This window comes from Esox lucius, chromosome 4, assembly GCF_011004845.1.
Source record: "Esox lucius isolate fEsoLuc1 chromosome 4, fEsoLuc1.pri, whole genome shotgun sequence".
Taxonomy (NCBI): Eukaryota; Metazoa; Chordata; class Actinopteri; order Esociformes; family Esocidae; genus Esox; species Esox lucius.
Window position 1 is genome coordinate 22,513,543 of NC_047572.1, and position 17,653 is coordinate 22,531,195.

Sequence of the window (17,653 nt, forward strand, 5' to 3'; positions counted from 1 at the left end):
TATGTGTAATAACAAAATGGTAGATTGCTATGGTAGTGATTGGAAGGCACCGCTGGAAAGGCAAGAATCTCAGCTTTCAGCTGTTTACCCAGAGAGGGCCTACTGCTCACACATCAGACTGAATTGAATTAAGTAACAGATGCCCGCCAGATATGGGGTACTTACAAAAAGTCAGGTAATTTGGTTTATGTTCAATGATCCTATGAGACCATCCTACCAGCTTCATTCCTTTCTTCTCCCCGTAAAGCAACTGTTTCATCCGCAGAGCCTCTAGACAAGGAGGTTCAAAGGAACCTTCATTAGCCAAGCCTTGAGCTTCACTGGGCTGGTAATTTGAAGTTGTCACCTGTCACTACCCGGCGGCTCTGCAGCATGTTCCACGTGACAGCGACACACTGGAGAAGAGGGCCATTTCTCACTAGATGACACCAGTTAAAGAGTTGTATCCCTTTCCCCCTCACTGAGAAAAGAGTTTGCTAAGAAATCCCAGGCAGATTATATACATCTCCAGAAAAACATTTGGAAAGGAGAGAAAAAGGTGCAGTGGTCTCTTAATTCTTTCCAGAGCTGTATACTCAAAAATATACACTCAAATATTCTACATTTCCCAATGAGCAGGTACAGAGTAACTACTTCAATGTTGCACATTGTTATAAGCAGATGAAAACTCTAGATCATGTATGATTTATCAGAACATTTATCTTACATCTATAACTCAGATTGATTTGGCTGTTTTCTGGCAAGATAGAGGGACAATAGTACCTTTCTAACGGTGAGGAAATCAATAAGCAATCTCAGCTGTGATGGAAAAAATAATTCATATCAGAGAAGAATTCTGGCATTGATTTATGTTCAACATTAGCCTTTTGATTACAGAGATTAGAGCAAGAAGTAATGAGTAAAGAGGTTTACAATGACAACACATTTTATTGGCATCTAAAGTGGCGGTTACCAACTTGACTAGAGAAAATTACAAATGGTCGTGGCAAAACATTTGTAATTTTTTCTTAAAAGGATCAAAATAATACTTTAAAGTAAATCAATGTGAAAGCTCAATGTCTACAATGACTCATTGGTCTTCTATAATTGTGAAGTGAACCCAGGAAACAAAAGCAGGACTGAAAATGAGGTGTCAGGTAAAATCGAAGACATGTAAAAATAGATCTCTGACTGGCACTTTGACATTCAACCCCTGACCCTGCCCTTTACACCGAAATGACCTCATTACCTCGACTTTGGTCTATTATTGTGAAACACAGGCCCTCTTGCCGTCATCATGCATGTGTGTGTGTGTGTGTGTGTGTGTGTGTGTGTTGGAGGGGGTTCAGTGGGTCCTGTGCTCATCGGTTTGTCATGCCAAGGAGCTGCTGAATGTTTGGCCTCTGCTTCTGAGGCCTCAGTGCCAATGTCTGGACGGAGTAAACAGCTGTTCTCTCAGAACACACACACAGGGGATCAGATTTTTATTATCAGGGACACAGGAGGGCACGGACATAAACTCTTAGCCTTGTCCCCTCCTCCCTCCTCCCATTCAGCCACTCGCCTCACCCCCTAACCCTCTGGCTCTCCCCCCTTGCCTCTGCAAAAATAACCCGGTGAGGTAAGTGCCCAGAGCATCCAGGGATCACTGGTATACCAACGGTTTCCTCATAGATAATAAGCATCACAGAGGGATAGAGAAGCATCCACAGCTCCGAGAGCAGAAACCACACAGCGGGAAACACACATCACCTTCCCTGCTCAACCTGGAAGAGCACAGATAAACCAGACAGGTAAGTCTGACAAAGGATTAGCAGGATCTGGGGTTGAGCCATGAAACCATAAAAGGGGATTCTTCAGTTGAGCTGCTGACCAGCACAGTGCAGTGAGGAGATGACAGCCGACGATTGCGAAGATGGTCGAGTGTTAGTGGGGAGAATGGGGGTGTTTCTTTCTGTTGATTATCAATCTATATATCTACCCACCCATTAACTGAAGAGGGGCGGTCATTAAGTTGGGGTTCAGAGTACATTAAAAAATCTCAAAAGAATCTAATCACAGGGACTTTCTAATTAAGGTAGAGGGACTATATTAGACCTAAACACCATTTTGAGTTAAACTCCATTTACATGGAGATTATGTATTTTATGTACCTAAAAAAAATCGATGATGGATTCATTTGGATGTTATGCTGTTGTGTAAACTATAACTGTGCCTAATCTATGTTACCCAACTGTAATCTTCTAATATATATAATGTATATATAATATGTATTAATGTATCCAATTTCCAAAACTGTACTTAACTATATCTCTTAATCCATTCACTTCTCTAACTCTCTCCCACCAGAGGAAGATGATGCAATCAGGAAATGATGACCTGGCCAAGAAGAGGATACAACAGGCCAGAGCTCTGTGTACAGAGGCCCGGGGAGGTAGGACCACAGAGCTACCGTATTTTTCCTTACAACTCCATTTAATGCTATGACATTCAACTGACAATACTTCATTGATCAGCAGAATGTTAATATCTGTCTGATTATGCCTATGCTTGGTAGAGCCTTTTCAGATGTCGGGTTGATGGAAACTTTCCAGATAGAAAGGAGCCCCTCTGAAAAGGGACCCAAAAATTGGGGTTCCATTTTTAAAATGTTTCATAAACAAGTGTTGAGGTGGCAGCCAATCAAATTGGAGGTGTGCCTTATTGGAGGCGTGGCTTTCATACAATTATTTCTGGCACTCCATTAGAAGTCATTCTTATTTGTTATGTTAAGTTTGTACACTAAAAATGTAAATAGTCATTGAATATTTAGACAAAATTACATATTCTGTAATGTAATATTAATCACAAAATGTTTGTTTGATCTTGTTTGGTTACAGTATCATTTGAAACATTTATCATGTCATGTTGCTAACTAGCCCAAATTGAGATTGCAGCACTGGTAATCAATATAGCTGTACCACAAGTCTGTAATTAAAATAATATATATATTTACTGTTCTGATTGTGTTGATTACTTAGTTGGTTTATGGCCAATAGAACAGCTAAAGTGTGTATCCTGTGGTGTGTTGTGCTTGAAAACAGCCCTTAACCGTGATATATGGGCTATATAAGACTCTCCTCCTGCCGTGTTGCTTAATTATATGTTTATATATTCTGAACACTTATTTATAACAATATTCATTTATTACACAAAATAGCCACCTCCAAGTGTATTTGTTGGCACAGTACATCCAGCAGGGTTGGAACGTTTTATAAAACCAAGCAGTGTGTCAAAACTTCTTCATGCTGGTGATAGGCGCTCAATGTGTAGGAAATCCTGTCAGCTGCTGGTGAACTTTGTTTTAACATCAGCGATATCAGCTTCTCAGTGCCATTGCCCATTGTCAGTTTAGTGTGGATCCGAGACGGAGACCATCTGTCATGACTTCGTCTGTTCATAAACAGTCAGGCTCTTGTCAATAGTTTTTCATGGTACCAGATAGAGCAAGTGGTGAGATGTTTAGTCAGACCTCAGACAGATGAATCATGTAGCAGGCTGTGACAATGCACGCAATCTGTACCAGCCTCAAAAAGGTTGTCCACACAGCATCGACGAGAACATATCTCTCACTCACCAATAGCTTAGTGAAAGGAAGTGTCAGGCAGTTTGCAAATGGATGTTTGTTCTCAGTCAGCCTGGTAAAATACCTTGGCCGAATGAGTACAAACATCCATGGTAAAATAAAGGTGGAATAAAATGTTGAAAAGCACGTCAGCTTTTTCTCATAAATTTCTTCAAGATAACTGAATAATTTTCAGCTGACCATTTTATCTTGTGACATCTGCAGAAGACTCCCTTAAAGAATGTGCCTTGTAAATGTTGACTTGCAGTAGTGGGAAACAAAAGTGGAAACTGTTTTGCTAAAGTTATCTGCAGATTTAATCTTTAATTATGTGATATAATGGGTGTGTGAGCAAAGCATCTATCATGCTGTGGGAAGTCAGCTTCTTCAAGGTCACTGGAACTTGCTGGTTGCAGGAATGCCTGTCATTCACCATTTCAAGCATGTGTTTGAACACAGGTTATTACAAACTCATGTAAATGTGTAGTATAAGCTGTATTGGCTCCGTCATCACAGCTCCGGTCTTCATCCGTAATACAAGCATCAAAGCGTTCTGCTTGGCTAAGACCACATGAGGTCTAAACCCAAGAAGCTCTACAGTAGATCTCTCAGCAGGCATTTTGTGTGGTTCTGTTTGTTTTCCATTGGTCTCCACCAGCTACAGGCTTTGGCATCAGACCCATCAGACTCAGCATAATGCAAGCCGAACCACACCCCCACGCTGGTGGGTTTTATACCAGGAACGTCATAAGGCAACTCCAGACGATTCTCGCGACTGGGAAACATTTTGGAATTTACATACCTATTTTGTGATAGGGTGAGAGGAGAAGGGGGAAAAAGTGAGAGAAAGACAGACAGTTGGAATAAGAGCTACTTATTCCAAACATTCTATTTATGTACCCAGTTATCCACGGAACACCGCACCACAACACAAAATGGATACCCTTCTACTCTCAGGGCTATTCTAAAGCTGCAATAGATATAGTGGCACTGTAACACATTTGAGCCCATAGTAGTAAACTCAACACTAGGCTTTGTGGATTAGTTGAGTTTACGATTTCGGCTGGGTAAGTTGATTCTAAATCAATTATTTGGAGCTTGGAGAAACCAGAGACCTTAATCTCCCACATAAGTTCCAAAAAGGCACCCTTCAGGGAGAATGACTCATGAGGCAACCCCTGTTGCTGGGGGTTCTGTCTCTCTGCTAGAACATCCACTGGGTTTCTGACTGACAGGGGTCAGCAGGTAGAGGTGCTGTTACAAGTCTAAGATAAATCAGATTCTCTTCTCCGGTTCTTAGTATCACCTGTCTGTTTTTGTCGGTCAGTTCATGTCTTTCCATGCTTACCACTTCTGAAGTAAGTGACGTGCGTTACCCCCCTATAATAGAAAGCACTTTGAGAAAGCGCAATATAATCCTTTATTTGTTGTGTGTACGTGCGTAAGGAGGTCTTAACTTGGGGAAGAAGATCAGTGTGCCCAAGGATGTGATGATGGAGGAGTTGAACCTTCTGTCCAACCGCGGTTCCCGCATGTTCCAGGACAGACAGAAGAGGGTGGAGCGCTTCACCCTGGAGAATCAAGTCAGCGACTCATACAGCAATGTAGGAATGTGTGCGGAGACACATATACACCCACACCCACACGCGCAACACACACACACGCGCGCAACACACACACAAGTTTGTATAGCTATTCTCATGGGGACCAGAAAATAGAAATTGCATGCACCCTTGCCCTAATCTTAACCCTAAACCTAACCCTTACCCTTATCTAAACCTAACCCTACCCTTAACCTCAATAAAGTAAAATTTATGCCTAACCTTAACCCTAAACACCTGGACCTTAAAGAAACCGCAATTCTAATTCTAAAATGAATTGTATGTTTGACCCAAAACCTAAACCCTGAGCCGGAAATTTACTTTTGCATCTTGGGGACCAATTTTGAGTCCAATTTCTTCTGGTTTTACTAGACTTGGGGATATGTGGTCCAAAAACACACAGGTAACACTGCCTCATGATGTTACAGAGGCCATGAGTATAGTTAGATCTAAAACACACGCAGGTAACACTGACTCATGATGTTACAGAGGCCATGAGTATAGTTAGATCTAAAACACACACAGGTAACACTGACTCATGATGTTACAGAGGCCATGAGTATAGTTAGATCTAAAACACACACAGGTAACACTGACTCATAATGTCACAGAGGCCATGATATTTCTATTCAGAATACAATGTTCAATCAATGTTCTAAGAAAACCTCTTTCCAAGGCCTTACTGTATGTATATGTATCCACTGAGTTATCTACACTGTTGACCTACAGACCTGTATCCTCTCATGTGGGGTATTGCTCAAGCAGCTTGTTATCCTGTCTGATTTGCATTGTTTGAGCAGGCAGTGAAACCTTGGCTGTACTCTTGAGCACCAGAATTGGGAAAAGGCTTGTTAGAAGAAATTAGAGGACCACAGTTGTGTGTTGACATTGGTCAAATGGCCCATAGGCACAATGCATGCAGTGCATAATGGAGCACGTAGAATTGAGTGTCAACCCACATTATGTCATGTAAGAGCAAATATTAGACTAGAGATAAAGAGTTGACATTGATCTAACACAGAGCGTTACCGTGTCCCTTCTCAGGGCCTTACAGAGCCCATGTCTCACCAGGCCATTGAGGACTCCCAGTGGGGGAAGGAGAACCAGGCACACATGGTGTCTGGCAAACACAGCCTCATTACCAGTTTACAGAAGACTATCGCCAAGAAGGGCAGCCCTGACGTCATTGCCCCAGGTAACGGTATCCGGACACTCCGGAGGGGAGGGGCTGGCGTTGTAAACAGCCCTTGGTGTCCTGACCTGATGCTATATACTGTACTTTGAGATCTGAGTGACAAGCAGCTAACTAAGACTTGTTTATTGTTCTGGATTGACACCAAGTTTAGCACTTTGTTGTACGATGACCAACAAAAAATCTAACCGGCTTATCTTCTAAGCCCAAAGAGCGCACACTGCCTGATTTAGAGACCTATCTGCACTTTGACCTTTTACCTCAGGCTATGGAGGCCCCCTGAAGGAGATCCCCCGTGAAAAGTTTAACCTGACAACCAGGTCCTACTGTTCTCCCTGGAGGGAAGCCTTAGGAGACAGTGAAGAACCCACTTCCCTCCATTTCCAGCTCCCCCAACAGGCCACACTACAGCCCGCCAACTACAGATGTTTCAACAGGTGAGAGTTTACCTCACTCACTAACAGTGGGCCACAGCTAGCCTAGCCAACTACAGTGGTGACAATCTGATAACACATGCAACCTGGGCACATAGATGCCATTGCAATGCAAAATTCCCTGAAACATCACACGTGCAGCACTTTTGAGAATTGTACTTTCATTTTCATCCATCAGCTTCAAAAAGATGCACAACATTAAATGGCTCTGGCTTTACACGTATATAGCACAGGCTTGTTTAGCAACTGCCAATCCTCCCATCCTCAAATAGAACTACAGATGGCAAAAGGATGCTATCAAATTAATATCACAATTATCTCTTAAATTATCTTCTCTTGGCAACCATCCATGTTTCCACTCTGTTTGAAAAGTTACCCCACTTCTGGCACACACCTCCTCTCGATCAGCTATTTTAAGTCGGTCTTTGGAAAGATCCTCCAGGAGACTGCGTATCTTTCAGCCCCTTAAAGACTGATGGCGCACGAAGGGGCTCATCTTACCAAGTATGCCATCTCACAGATGAAGAAAGTCCCGGAACAAAGGCTTAACTTGGTCGGGGTGCTCTCCTGTCTACACAATTTAAATAGTCTACTGCCACCCGTGAGGTGCCCGCATTTATGGAGCACATATGCAGCTCCGGAAAAAACTAAGAAACCACTGCACCTTTGTCTTTCCTTTCCAAAAAAGTCAAAAAGGAAGGCTTTGAGTGAGAAACAGAAGCATTCAATTTGCAGTGGTCTCTTAATTTTAACCCTTCTGTTCCTCACTCAAAAGCTTCCTCTTCAACTTTTTTGGATAGGGAAGAAAAAGGTCCAGTGGTCTCTTAGCTGAGTATGCATTAGTTTGAAGGCAGATCTGCCCTAAAGGTTGATGTGAATGGAGGGGGCTGAGCTAACTGATATACCATTGATTCTTCAATGGTTAGTGTAGGAGTTAAGGCCAGGATTAGGTAAAGGCTCAGGTCAGCATTAGTTACGGGTTTAAGGTAGGGACAAACACTGACCTTGGTCAAATATCCACTTAGAAAATTGCATTTTAAAATAGCGGAGCACAAGCGCACTTAGGTGCTCTTGGAAATTCACCCTTGAAAGAACTGGAGAACACCAGCACATTTTGAACTACAGCCAGGGTCATCTGAGCATCACATAACATCTAAAAGCTCCTGCTTTTTTACCCCTTACAGTCATATGCAGTCAGAGTGGAACATACACTGCTGTGTGTTGAACAGATTGCATCCTATTTTTTTGTCAGGCCTCACTGTTGAGTGAGGAAGATCTGATACCTAGAGAATGTCTCTGAGGTTATGTAATCTAGGTTATACGGAGTCTTTCCCTTCCTCAAATGACATCAACTTGAAACACACTCTCTCTCTCTCTCTCTCTCTCAGAGCGGCCAGGCCTTTCGGAGGCCCGGGCCAACAAAGCAGAAGGGTGATCTCAGTGATAGGATTTGAGCAGTTGGACTCTCAGCACCTCCCTGGAACAACCCTGGATCGCATGTGCAAAAGGCCCAACTTCAACAGAGCCCCACGAGGATGGGCTCACAACTACTCCCCAGAATCGACAGAACTGTGATTGGCCCACTTTAAACTTCTGGTGACATCACAGGCTGAAAGACTGAAGCATTCATTTGCTCTTGCTACTCACCTCATGCCTCTAAATACTGATAGACATGGTAATGTATTTAACGGTTTAGACAATGTTATGATGTGTGGATAGAGGTAACTTCCCCCCTCAAGCAATCCATCTGTGGAGTCCCATAGAGAATATTTTACAATACAATGGTTTACTGATGAAAGCTCTGTGGCCAACTAAGGACTTCTGAATAATTCAACAGTTTCTTGTAGAAGCTGAGCCCTGGGGTGTATTCATACCACCAACAAACGTTTTCAGTTACAAAAAGGTACATATAGGACACATACAGGTAGGTCAATTTCCCCAAAATAATTCTCAGAATGAATACCTCCCAGGCCAATGAAGGCCAACTAAGGACAGATGTATTGCTTTTCCTCCTCTTTGGATCCCTCCATCACACTTCCCTCCCCATTTCTGGCTGCACCACTATTCATAAAGGATTGGTGTGATACTGATTGTAAATGTACTTTAAATGTAAATGCATCTTGTTTTAATGGCATAATTGGACAGAATTCACAAAACATTACAATAAACTGAGTTATTTTGTGGAAAATGAAAATTGTATCAAAACTCTAAACAATTACATAAGAATGAAAATCAACAGGTCTAAAAATGTCCTTTCAAGAGATTGACGACGCAGGCTTTGCACAGTTCAACAATTCCTCCACTCTGAAGTTGTAAGCATCACAGACCTATTATGCACCACCATACAAAATACAGAAGCCCTTACAACTCAAGAATCCTCCTACGACACTAAATTGAACTGACAGATATTATCTCAAATCTCAGTTGTATACCAATAACAAAGTTTCACTGCTGAAATATGATGGTTACACTGAGTGTGCAGGCATCCATTTTGTAGAACCATGGGACATAGTATGACATTGCCCTTGAAAGCCGATCTAGGGTCAGTTTTCAAAATGTCTCCCAATTGACTATAGCAATAATTTGGGGAGGTTAAGCTGATCCTAGATGTGTGCACGGACAACACCTGCACAGAGCAATTCTTTTTAGACCAGAGTTGCTTGGCATAACGAATAACCTCCACAGCATCTAGTCGCCATGACGCGCAGCATGGGCTCCCATACGCTGGGGGTCCTGGGAAGGGTAGTGGATGTGTCCTGGGGGTCTCATGCCCATTGGAGGGGGAGGAGGGGGACCCATCGAACCCATGTGGAACATAGGAGGACCAAAACCTAAAGAGAAGAACAAGCACAACAGACATGAAACCAGAAGTCAGCAGGGTCATCTAGCTCAGTGTTAAGACATTAAACCAGAACTCAGCAGGGTCAGCGTGATGCGACAGCTAACTCAGTGTCTGGACCGGTACCTGGAGGTAATGGGTTGATGCCAGGCGGAGGGGGTAGGGAGATGTTCATGACATTGGGAGAGGTGCCTGCCTCCAGGTTGAAGTAGTTAGCAGGAGTGTCCTCCTCCAAAGCAGGAGGTGGGGGGAGAGCTGGAGGAGAGGGATAAATAAAGTTACAACACACAGACAGACAGCCTCAAACCAACGCAGCTTCTAAAAAGCTCCCTGACATCAGACATACCTCCGGGCAGACCTGGTACGGGGTCCAGTCGGGTTCCCATCTCACTGACACCGTCCTTAATGGCCTCCTTCCCCCGGGCAGCCTGAGACCTGACCAGTCACCACACATCACAGATCAGCTTCATAAAGCATGTTCAGACAGCCCTTTTCTAAAGGGCAGTCCTCATCTGCCTAGACAATACCAAGTACTTCCTGTTCCTGTTCCCCACCACCTCTCACCTGCCCCACTTGACAGTGAGCCGGCGTCCGTTGATGATGAGCTTGTTGAAGGACTTCTCAGCAGCAAGCTCGGCAGCCTGTCGTGTGGCAAACTGGATGAAGGCACACTGCTGCCTCTGGACAATGGTGGTGGTACGGATCTCCCCAAACTGATAGAAGTGATTCCTGAAAAACAGACAAAAATAATACATCACAGACTTCCCAATTATGTGCTGATCTTCCAGAGCAACATCTTGAAGGGGCAACATTTTTTTTATTTACATGATCAATTTATCTAAACTCTTTCCCCTGTGATATAAGACCACTACCTGAGCTCTGCGTCTGAGATGGTATCTCCCAGCCCCCCTACGTAGAGAGTGGTGATGGTCTTGTCCTCAGGCGTGTCCAGTCTGGGCATGGTGGAGGCCCGTTTCAGCAGCTTGTCAGCCACTGGGTCATTGATACCATAGTAACGATCCTTAATGTTCTGGTCTGCCAAAGGATCGTCGGGGTCTGTGGGCTTCTCATGCCTGTGAGGAATAAAACAGTATAACTGGAGAGTCGTTGCCAGTCAATGACGGTTGACTTCTTGCTCAACAGCGCCCCCAAGTGTAATGTCTGATTCATTACATTCCCAAACCCAGTAGGCAGACGCACAGGGCTGTACTCACCTGTAGGGACACTCCTCTCCTCTCTTGCACTCTCCCTTCACCCAGAAGGAGCAGATATGAGGTCTGTTCCTCTTGTAGTAGGGCGTGGTGCGCGCCAGCTTCAGCAGCATTTCACTTGAGCTGGGAGCCTTACCCAGGATTCCCACTGGCCGCGTTCCGTCAGAGTTCCCGATCTGGGTACAGAGTCAGCGTGGATTAGGGGGCTGAATGACACGGGGCTGAATGACACGGTAGGTTTATACTCCTCCACACATACTTCTCTCTCCATGTTCTGTGTGTAATACTCCTTGTTCACGTCAGACTTGGGCACGTCATCCTTGATGTCCAGCCCGGTGTCTCTGACCTGGATTGGCAAACCTGGGGATCCCAGAAGAGTTCAAATCTAAAGGGCTTCTGGTTAAACGGCATCTCTGTTAAAGACAAGCAGGTGGTGGCTGTGTGGGCAAGGCATCTACAGCACAACCATGACATACCATACTCCAGGTCCAGCAGACAAGTCTGGCAGACGTTCTTCATTTTGCTGCAGGTCTGACACACCTCTGTCTTCTTGAAGCGCATCCTCGTTCCCGGACACCAACGGAACACAGTGAATGGACGAGCACAAATCTGAGGGATGACAGAAAGGCATTTTGATACAACAAAGACAGACGTCTTGGGAATGAGTCATTACACAGACAAGACAGACAGACTGATGGAAGTGTCTTACCTTGCATTCTTTGCCATACTTCTCTTTGGTCTGTCAAAGAAAACAGAAGCGTACATTAACATTTGGCTGACCCTCTTGTTCAAAGCAGTGCAAGCATAATGCACTACCAACTCAAACCACTTGAAACAGTCACTTGTTATAAAACCAAACAGTACCAGTAAAGTGAGGCACTTCTAACAGCTAATCAGGCTTAAGTAGCACATGCCAACTAGCACTGGCAGCAAAAATATATCAAACAAAGGTTACAGTGCCTCTCCGAAAGAATACAGACTGATATTTCATTTTTTATTTTTTTTTAAACAAATAGGCACAAATGTCTATAAAGGTTTTTCCCCCTTGTCATTATGGAGTAGTGTGTAGATGAATGGCAAAAAAAACATTACAATGAAGTGTGTAACAACACCATGTGGAGAACAGGAAGGGACTTGAATCCTATTCAAAGACACTGTGTACAGTATTTCACAAAAGTGAGTACACCCCTCACATTTTTGCTAATATTTGATTAAATATTTTCATGTGACAACACTGAAGAAATGACACTTTGCTACAATGTAAAGTAGTGAGTGTACAGCTTGTATAACAGTAAATTTGCTGTCCCCTCAAAATAACTCAACACAGCCATTAATGTCTAAACCGCTGGCAACAAAAGTGAGTACACCCCTAAGTGAAAATGTCCAAATTGGGCCCAGTTAGACATTTTCCCTCCCCGGAGTCATGTGACTTGTTATTGTTACAAGGTCTCAGGTGTAAATGGGGACCAGGTGTGTTAAATCTGATGTTATCGCTCTCACACTCCCTCATACTGGTCACTGGAAGTTCAACGTGGCACCACATGGCAAAGAACTCTCTGAGGATCTGACAAAAAGAATTGTTGCTCGACATAAAGATGGCCTAGGCTATAAGAAGATTGGCAAGACCATGAAACTGAGCTGCAGCACCGTGGCCAATAATATACAGCGGTTTAACAGGACAGGTTCCACTCAGAACAGGCCTTGCCATGGTCGACCAAAGAAGATAAGTGCACATGCCCAGCGTCATATCCAGAGGTTGTCTTTGGGAAATAGACGTATGAGTGCTGCCAGCATTGCTCCAGAGGTTGAAGGGGTGGGGAGGTCAGCCTGTCAGTGCTCAGACCATACGCTGCACACTATCAAATTGGTCTGCATGGCTGTCTTCCCAGAAGGAAGCCTCTTCTAAAGATGATGCACAAGAAAGCCCGCAAACAGGTTTACTGAAGACAAGCAGACTAAGGACATGGATTACTGGAACCATGTCCTGTGGTCTGATGAGACTTATTTGGTGTAAAGTGTGTGCGGCGGCAACCAGGTGCGGAGTATAAAGACAAGTGTCTTGCCTACAGTCAAGCATGGTGGTGGTAGTGTCATGGTCTGGGGCGGCATGAGGGCTGCCGGCTCTGGGGAGCTACAGTTCATTGAGGGAACCATGAATGCCAACATGTTACTGTGACATACTGAAGCAGAGCATGATCCCCTCCATTCAGAGACTGGGCCGCAGGGCAGTATTCCAACATGATAAAGACCCCAAACACACCTCCAAGACGACCACTGCCTTGCTAAAGAAGATGAGGGTAAAGGTGATGGACTGGCCAAGCATGTCTCCAGACCTAAACCCTATTGAGCATCTGTGGGGCATCCTCAAATGGAAGGTGGAAGAGTGCAAGGTCTCTAACATCTACAAGCTCCATGATGTCATCATGGAAGAGTGTAAAAGGACTCCAGTGGCAACCTGTGAAGCTCTGGTGAACTCCATGCCCAAGAGGGTTAAGGCAGTGCTGGAAAATAATGGTGGCCACACAAAATATTGACAATTTGGGCCCAATTTGGACATTTTCAATTAGGGGTGTACTCACTTTTGACATTTAGACATTAATGGCTGTGTGTTGTGTTATTGAGGGGACAGCAAATGTACACTGTTATACAAGCTGTACACTCAATCCTTTACATTGTAGCAACGTGTCATTTCTTCAGTGTTCACATGAAAAGATATACACAAATATTTACTAAAATGTGAGGGGCTGTTTATAAACGGTTTAACAACCTACCATGCGGATGTATGGGTTCTCTCCCAAACACGTCTGACACAGAATTGGGAAATCCTGGTGGAAGACAGACAGGTTGAATAATGCTATACTACACAACTTTTAAAATCATAACATCACTTAGCCTTGCAAATTAAACAGCCATTGGTTTGGTCTAGCCTCCATAGCAATGCACACTCTGGTCGTGAGGATTTACCACACAGCACTGCACTGCCTTGCAAAACCAATGCGATTATGGGGTTAATGAGCTGTGGCTCAAAGCAGCCTTAAACCTTTCAGTCAGACGTTCACACCACAGACATTCCGAATGGAGTAGCCCTGTCTCAGCGTTGTTACGGCAACACCACACCGGGGCTGCCGCCGAAGTGCATGATCATGGCACTGTCAACGTGGTTTCTGGGACGCTACACAGAAAACGGCTACAAATGCCAATTAAACAATAGCAGAGATTCTCGATTGTTTAACTTCTACAGAATTCACTTTTGTCACAAAAGCGATGAAGTAGGGCTGCCCCTAATTAAAGCTGTTAGGCAGTATACAATTTCAAATAACACAGTAACTACTCATTATGAGGCTTATCCAAAATAAATGTACTTAAGATATTTGTTAGGGGTATTGTAATAGCACAAGAAATCGCATACATAGTCTATATTATATTGCCTATATTAAAAAAGCCCTCATTCTGTAAATGCATGACAATATTCAGGTGAGCAAAGAAATGTTTTGTCTTCCAATATGTCTTCAATGAGTAATCATATTACAGCAACATATGCATTGACATTTCTCATCTTATGAGAAGCTTCACTCTGTGCAGGGTACATTTTAGAATTAGGTTTTATAATTAATGACAATGTTTATAATTTTATATTGGATTATAAATGATATTTTGGGGCATCTCATCTCAGCAATTCTGCCACGAGAAAGTTTGACTGAAGAATCAAATAAAACTGCTTCAAGGCAGCCTTACTTTGCAGACACTGTGCTTTTGCATGCCATATAACATGTCTTAACTGATCAAAGAGAGTTCTTAAACTCCAAATCATGTTTTTCATGTTAAGCCGTTACACTACAAGAGCATTGCAGAATATGCCGATAATCAAAAACTTTAGGAACAGACCTCAAATCTAGAACATTTTAGGATGTCTAAAAGTTGCAATCAGCTTAGATTAAACTATTGTCTCACACAAACTAGCTTTGACATCCAGGCATAAAACAAAACCAAAATTCTGAAATACGGGTGTCTCTATATTAACACACCGGTATTAATGATAACCGTGGTATTTCAAATATGAAATATTTATATCATGTTACTAATACACACGATAATATCGCATTCACTAGGCGAAACTGAAGTTGTATTTTCCCAATAACCCCTCTAGGTTTTTTCGATGCCTTATCTATGTCAGCTATAGACGCATGTGCTTAAACAGGGAGACTGGACCTATGCACTGGTGTTGTTCGCCCCACTAGAACCCCCAGGAGAGTCCCGCAAAGATGCTCAGTTTTGTAGCCAGTTCACATGGAAAAAAGGATGTTGAATTTTTCCCAAAACTCCTCTTAGTTTTTTCATGGACAAACAATGCATGTGCTTAAACTACGAGTCTGGATGTATACATTAGCGTTTGCATTAACGCCTTTTCGTAGCCTATTCAACTAGGTGAAAATGTTGTGTAACATTATATTTTAAGTCTAATGTCAACAGCAGACTCAGACTGTCTGATGGTGTTACAAACCGCAGCAGGATAATTTAACTAACATTTTTGTTGTTGATTCTTTTTCCATTCTCAATTCGACCAGACCTCTTATAAATGTCTCTGTCCAATAGCAGTTTATATTTATTGCTAAAAACAGCTGCAGTTGAAAACAGTCAAAAAGAAAATTAACTGTTGGTCAACTTGAGAACGGGGATAATATCAACTAAAAGGCTAATCAAAATACTTAGGTTTTGCTTTGCACTACAAAGCCATCCACAGCTGTCAGTCACCAGTACAACGGCATTATGGTCTGACCAGTCAATGCACACAGTTAGTGTGATGTATTCAGACAAGACTGGGCCATTACTGAAACTAAAGGCATGTTGAGAAAACGATGGAAAAAGAGGAACATCCTCATTAGGAAAATACTGTGTGCAACGTGACAATACTTCTCATCTTTAAGTGATTTAGCCCCTTTCATTCCGTCTCATTATTAGTTGTAAATTAACCCCTGAAAGACTGTACCTAACATCCTTCAACATCACACACTACCGTTTTGCATAGCCCACGCTATGTTTATAATATGGTTGTTGCCCACATGTACTGTAGTTATAACTTGTGTCCCATGTCTCTTTGTTAAAGGGGCACTGCGTAGAACCCTGCTTCGTTTATAAGACTGAATTGAAACAATAACACGAGTCAGGTCATGTCTCCCTACGCTCCCCATGTCGAACGAGATCGGAATAGCGTTAGCTTTTCAGGGTGGTTTAGAAAATATGCGAAACAAAATTTTAACATTAACGTCAGATCGCTACAATTTTGGTAATCTATTACCAGTAGTACAGAAAAAAAATCGAACTTACGGCACTTTAACGTGCCTGGCGGTGGGAACTGTTATATGTTTTATATGTACACTGACTAATGTATAGTACATAGAAGAATAGGGCTAAGATATTACAATGATGTGTCTTAATCAATAATAATTTGCAAAGTACATCCATCTTGAAAAGGAGTCTTTCATTTAAACGTGAAACGTGTGTAAAAACTAAAAGCTAAGTGGCAGCCATAAGCATTCTATAGTGCAAAGCCAGTTTGGCTAACAAGCTACAGACTTGCTAATCCAGCAGGCTAAACACAATAAGAGTAAACGTTAGTAATCTAGGTATATATATTATAATTGTTTTACTAAAAAGTAAAAACTATCAGTTAGTGACCAAAACTGTAACGTACTAGCTACTAATCTAATCACGGAGTAGGAGAATAATTAACACCACTGGGGTCACAACACGGTGTCACCACCATAAGCATAGCTAGCTAGCTAGCGTACTAGTGAGGAAGTAGCGACACAGCCAACGTACACCACGCTTGCGTTTGCTACTAGCAAATAGCTAAGTAGCAGCTAGTAGCTAGCAGTTGCTAACACATCTTCACATACATATCGATGTACTAGTTATACTGAAAATAATGACGCCATTTTGTATAGTTAATATTCTGTACTATTATTTTCTAGGTAACAACATATATTTAATTACGATTTAATACATACCGCGTCTTCCCAATTCTGTCGATTGTATGTGTTAGCGCCTAGAGACGTCGCCATTTTTTTCTTGAGTGCAAGTGGGGAAAAAAAGATAGTCCCATTGCGCATGCGCATAATTATAGAAAGGCGATTTCGTCGACATTTAAAGATGCAGTCCGGGATTTTTGCAATTAAAAACATTAGTTTTAACCTCCCATTTTGGGCTGGATGTGGAAAATTTGCGTAATCTGTCACAAAATTTCAGATTTGAAAGATCACATGGGGATAGTGGTTTCGATGACTTGGAACAATTTTCTGGGGAACATTTTTGCTTCAGCATCAGCACTTTTACAACCACTGCCCAAAAATCACGGAATACAACTAATTACTGAGCAAATCCTAACGATATCCTTAGTAGATTGACAAAAAGTCAATCTGCATTAGTTCTTCAGTAGTGTGTTATGTCCAGTGCTTGACTTGGTCACACCAACTTGTACCATCCGGCTTGTAAGCACTGTTCCAAAGCCAGCGTCCGTGATGGTCTGGGGGTGCCTCAGTGCACATGGCATGGGTGACATGCACATCTGTGAAGGCATCAGTAATGCTAAAAAGTATAGTTACATGTTTTGGAGCAGCATATGTTGCCATCCAGACAACATCTTTTTCAGGGAAGGCCTTGCTTATTTCAGCAAGACAATGCCATTCTGCACATATTACATCAGCATGGCTCCATAGTAAAAGGGTCCAGGTGCTAAACTGGCCTGCCTGCATTCCAGACCTGTCACCCATTGAAAAGATTTGTTGCATTATGA

The 17,653-nt window shown here is 42.7% G+C and overlaps 2 protein-coding genes across 3 annotated transcripts; one reads left to right on the top strand and one right to left on the bottom strand.

Moving 5' to 3' along the window:
• The first annotated feature begins 1,288 nt into the window (after window positions 1-1,288).
• Window positions 1,289-9,004, top strand: LOC105025831 (myozenin-2-like). Of its 2 annotated transcripts, none has more exons than XM_010896818.3 (6): window positions 1,289-1,772; window positions 2,329-2,413; window positions 5,030-5,187; window positions 6,229-6,379; window positions 6,642-6,813; window positions 8,199-9,004. In XM_010896818.3, exons 2-6 carry the CDS (start codon window positions 2,335-2,337, stop codon window positions 8,383-8,385), a joined length of 747 nt encoding a protein of 248 aa, XP_010895120.1. In that variant the 5' UTR covers window positions 1,289-1,772; window positions 2,329-2,334; the 3' UTR covers window positions 8,386-9,004. The 2 variants fall into 2 exon arrangements, with proteins under 2 accessions (XP_010895120.1, XP_010895118.1); XM_010896816.3 differs by lacking the exon at window positions 1,289-1,772 and adding an exon at window positions 1,970-2,056.
• rbm22 (RNA binding motif protein 22) lies at window positions 8,919-16,949 on the bottom strand. Its single transcript, XM_010896819.2, has 11 exons — window positions 16,869-16,949; window positions 13,632-13,685; window positions 11,570-11,599; window positions 11,337-11,469; window positions 11,120-11,220; window positions 10,864-11,036; window positions 10,522-10,722; window positions 10,214-10,378; window positions 9,996-10,084; window positions 9,776-9,904; window positions 8,919-9,641 (listed from the first exon to the last, which is right to left on the bottom strand). Exons 1-11 carry the CDS (start codon window positions 16,920-16,922, stop codon window positions 9,499-9,501), a joined length of 1,272 nt encoding a protein of 423 aa, XP_010895121.1. The 5' UTR covers window positions 16,923-16,949; the 3' UTR covers window positions 8,919-9,498.
• Window positions 16,950-17,653: the final 704 nt, after the last annotated feature.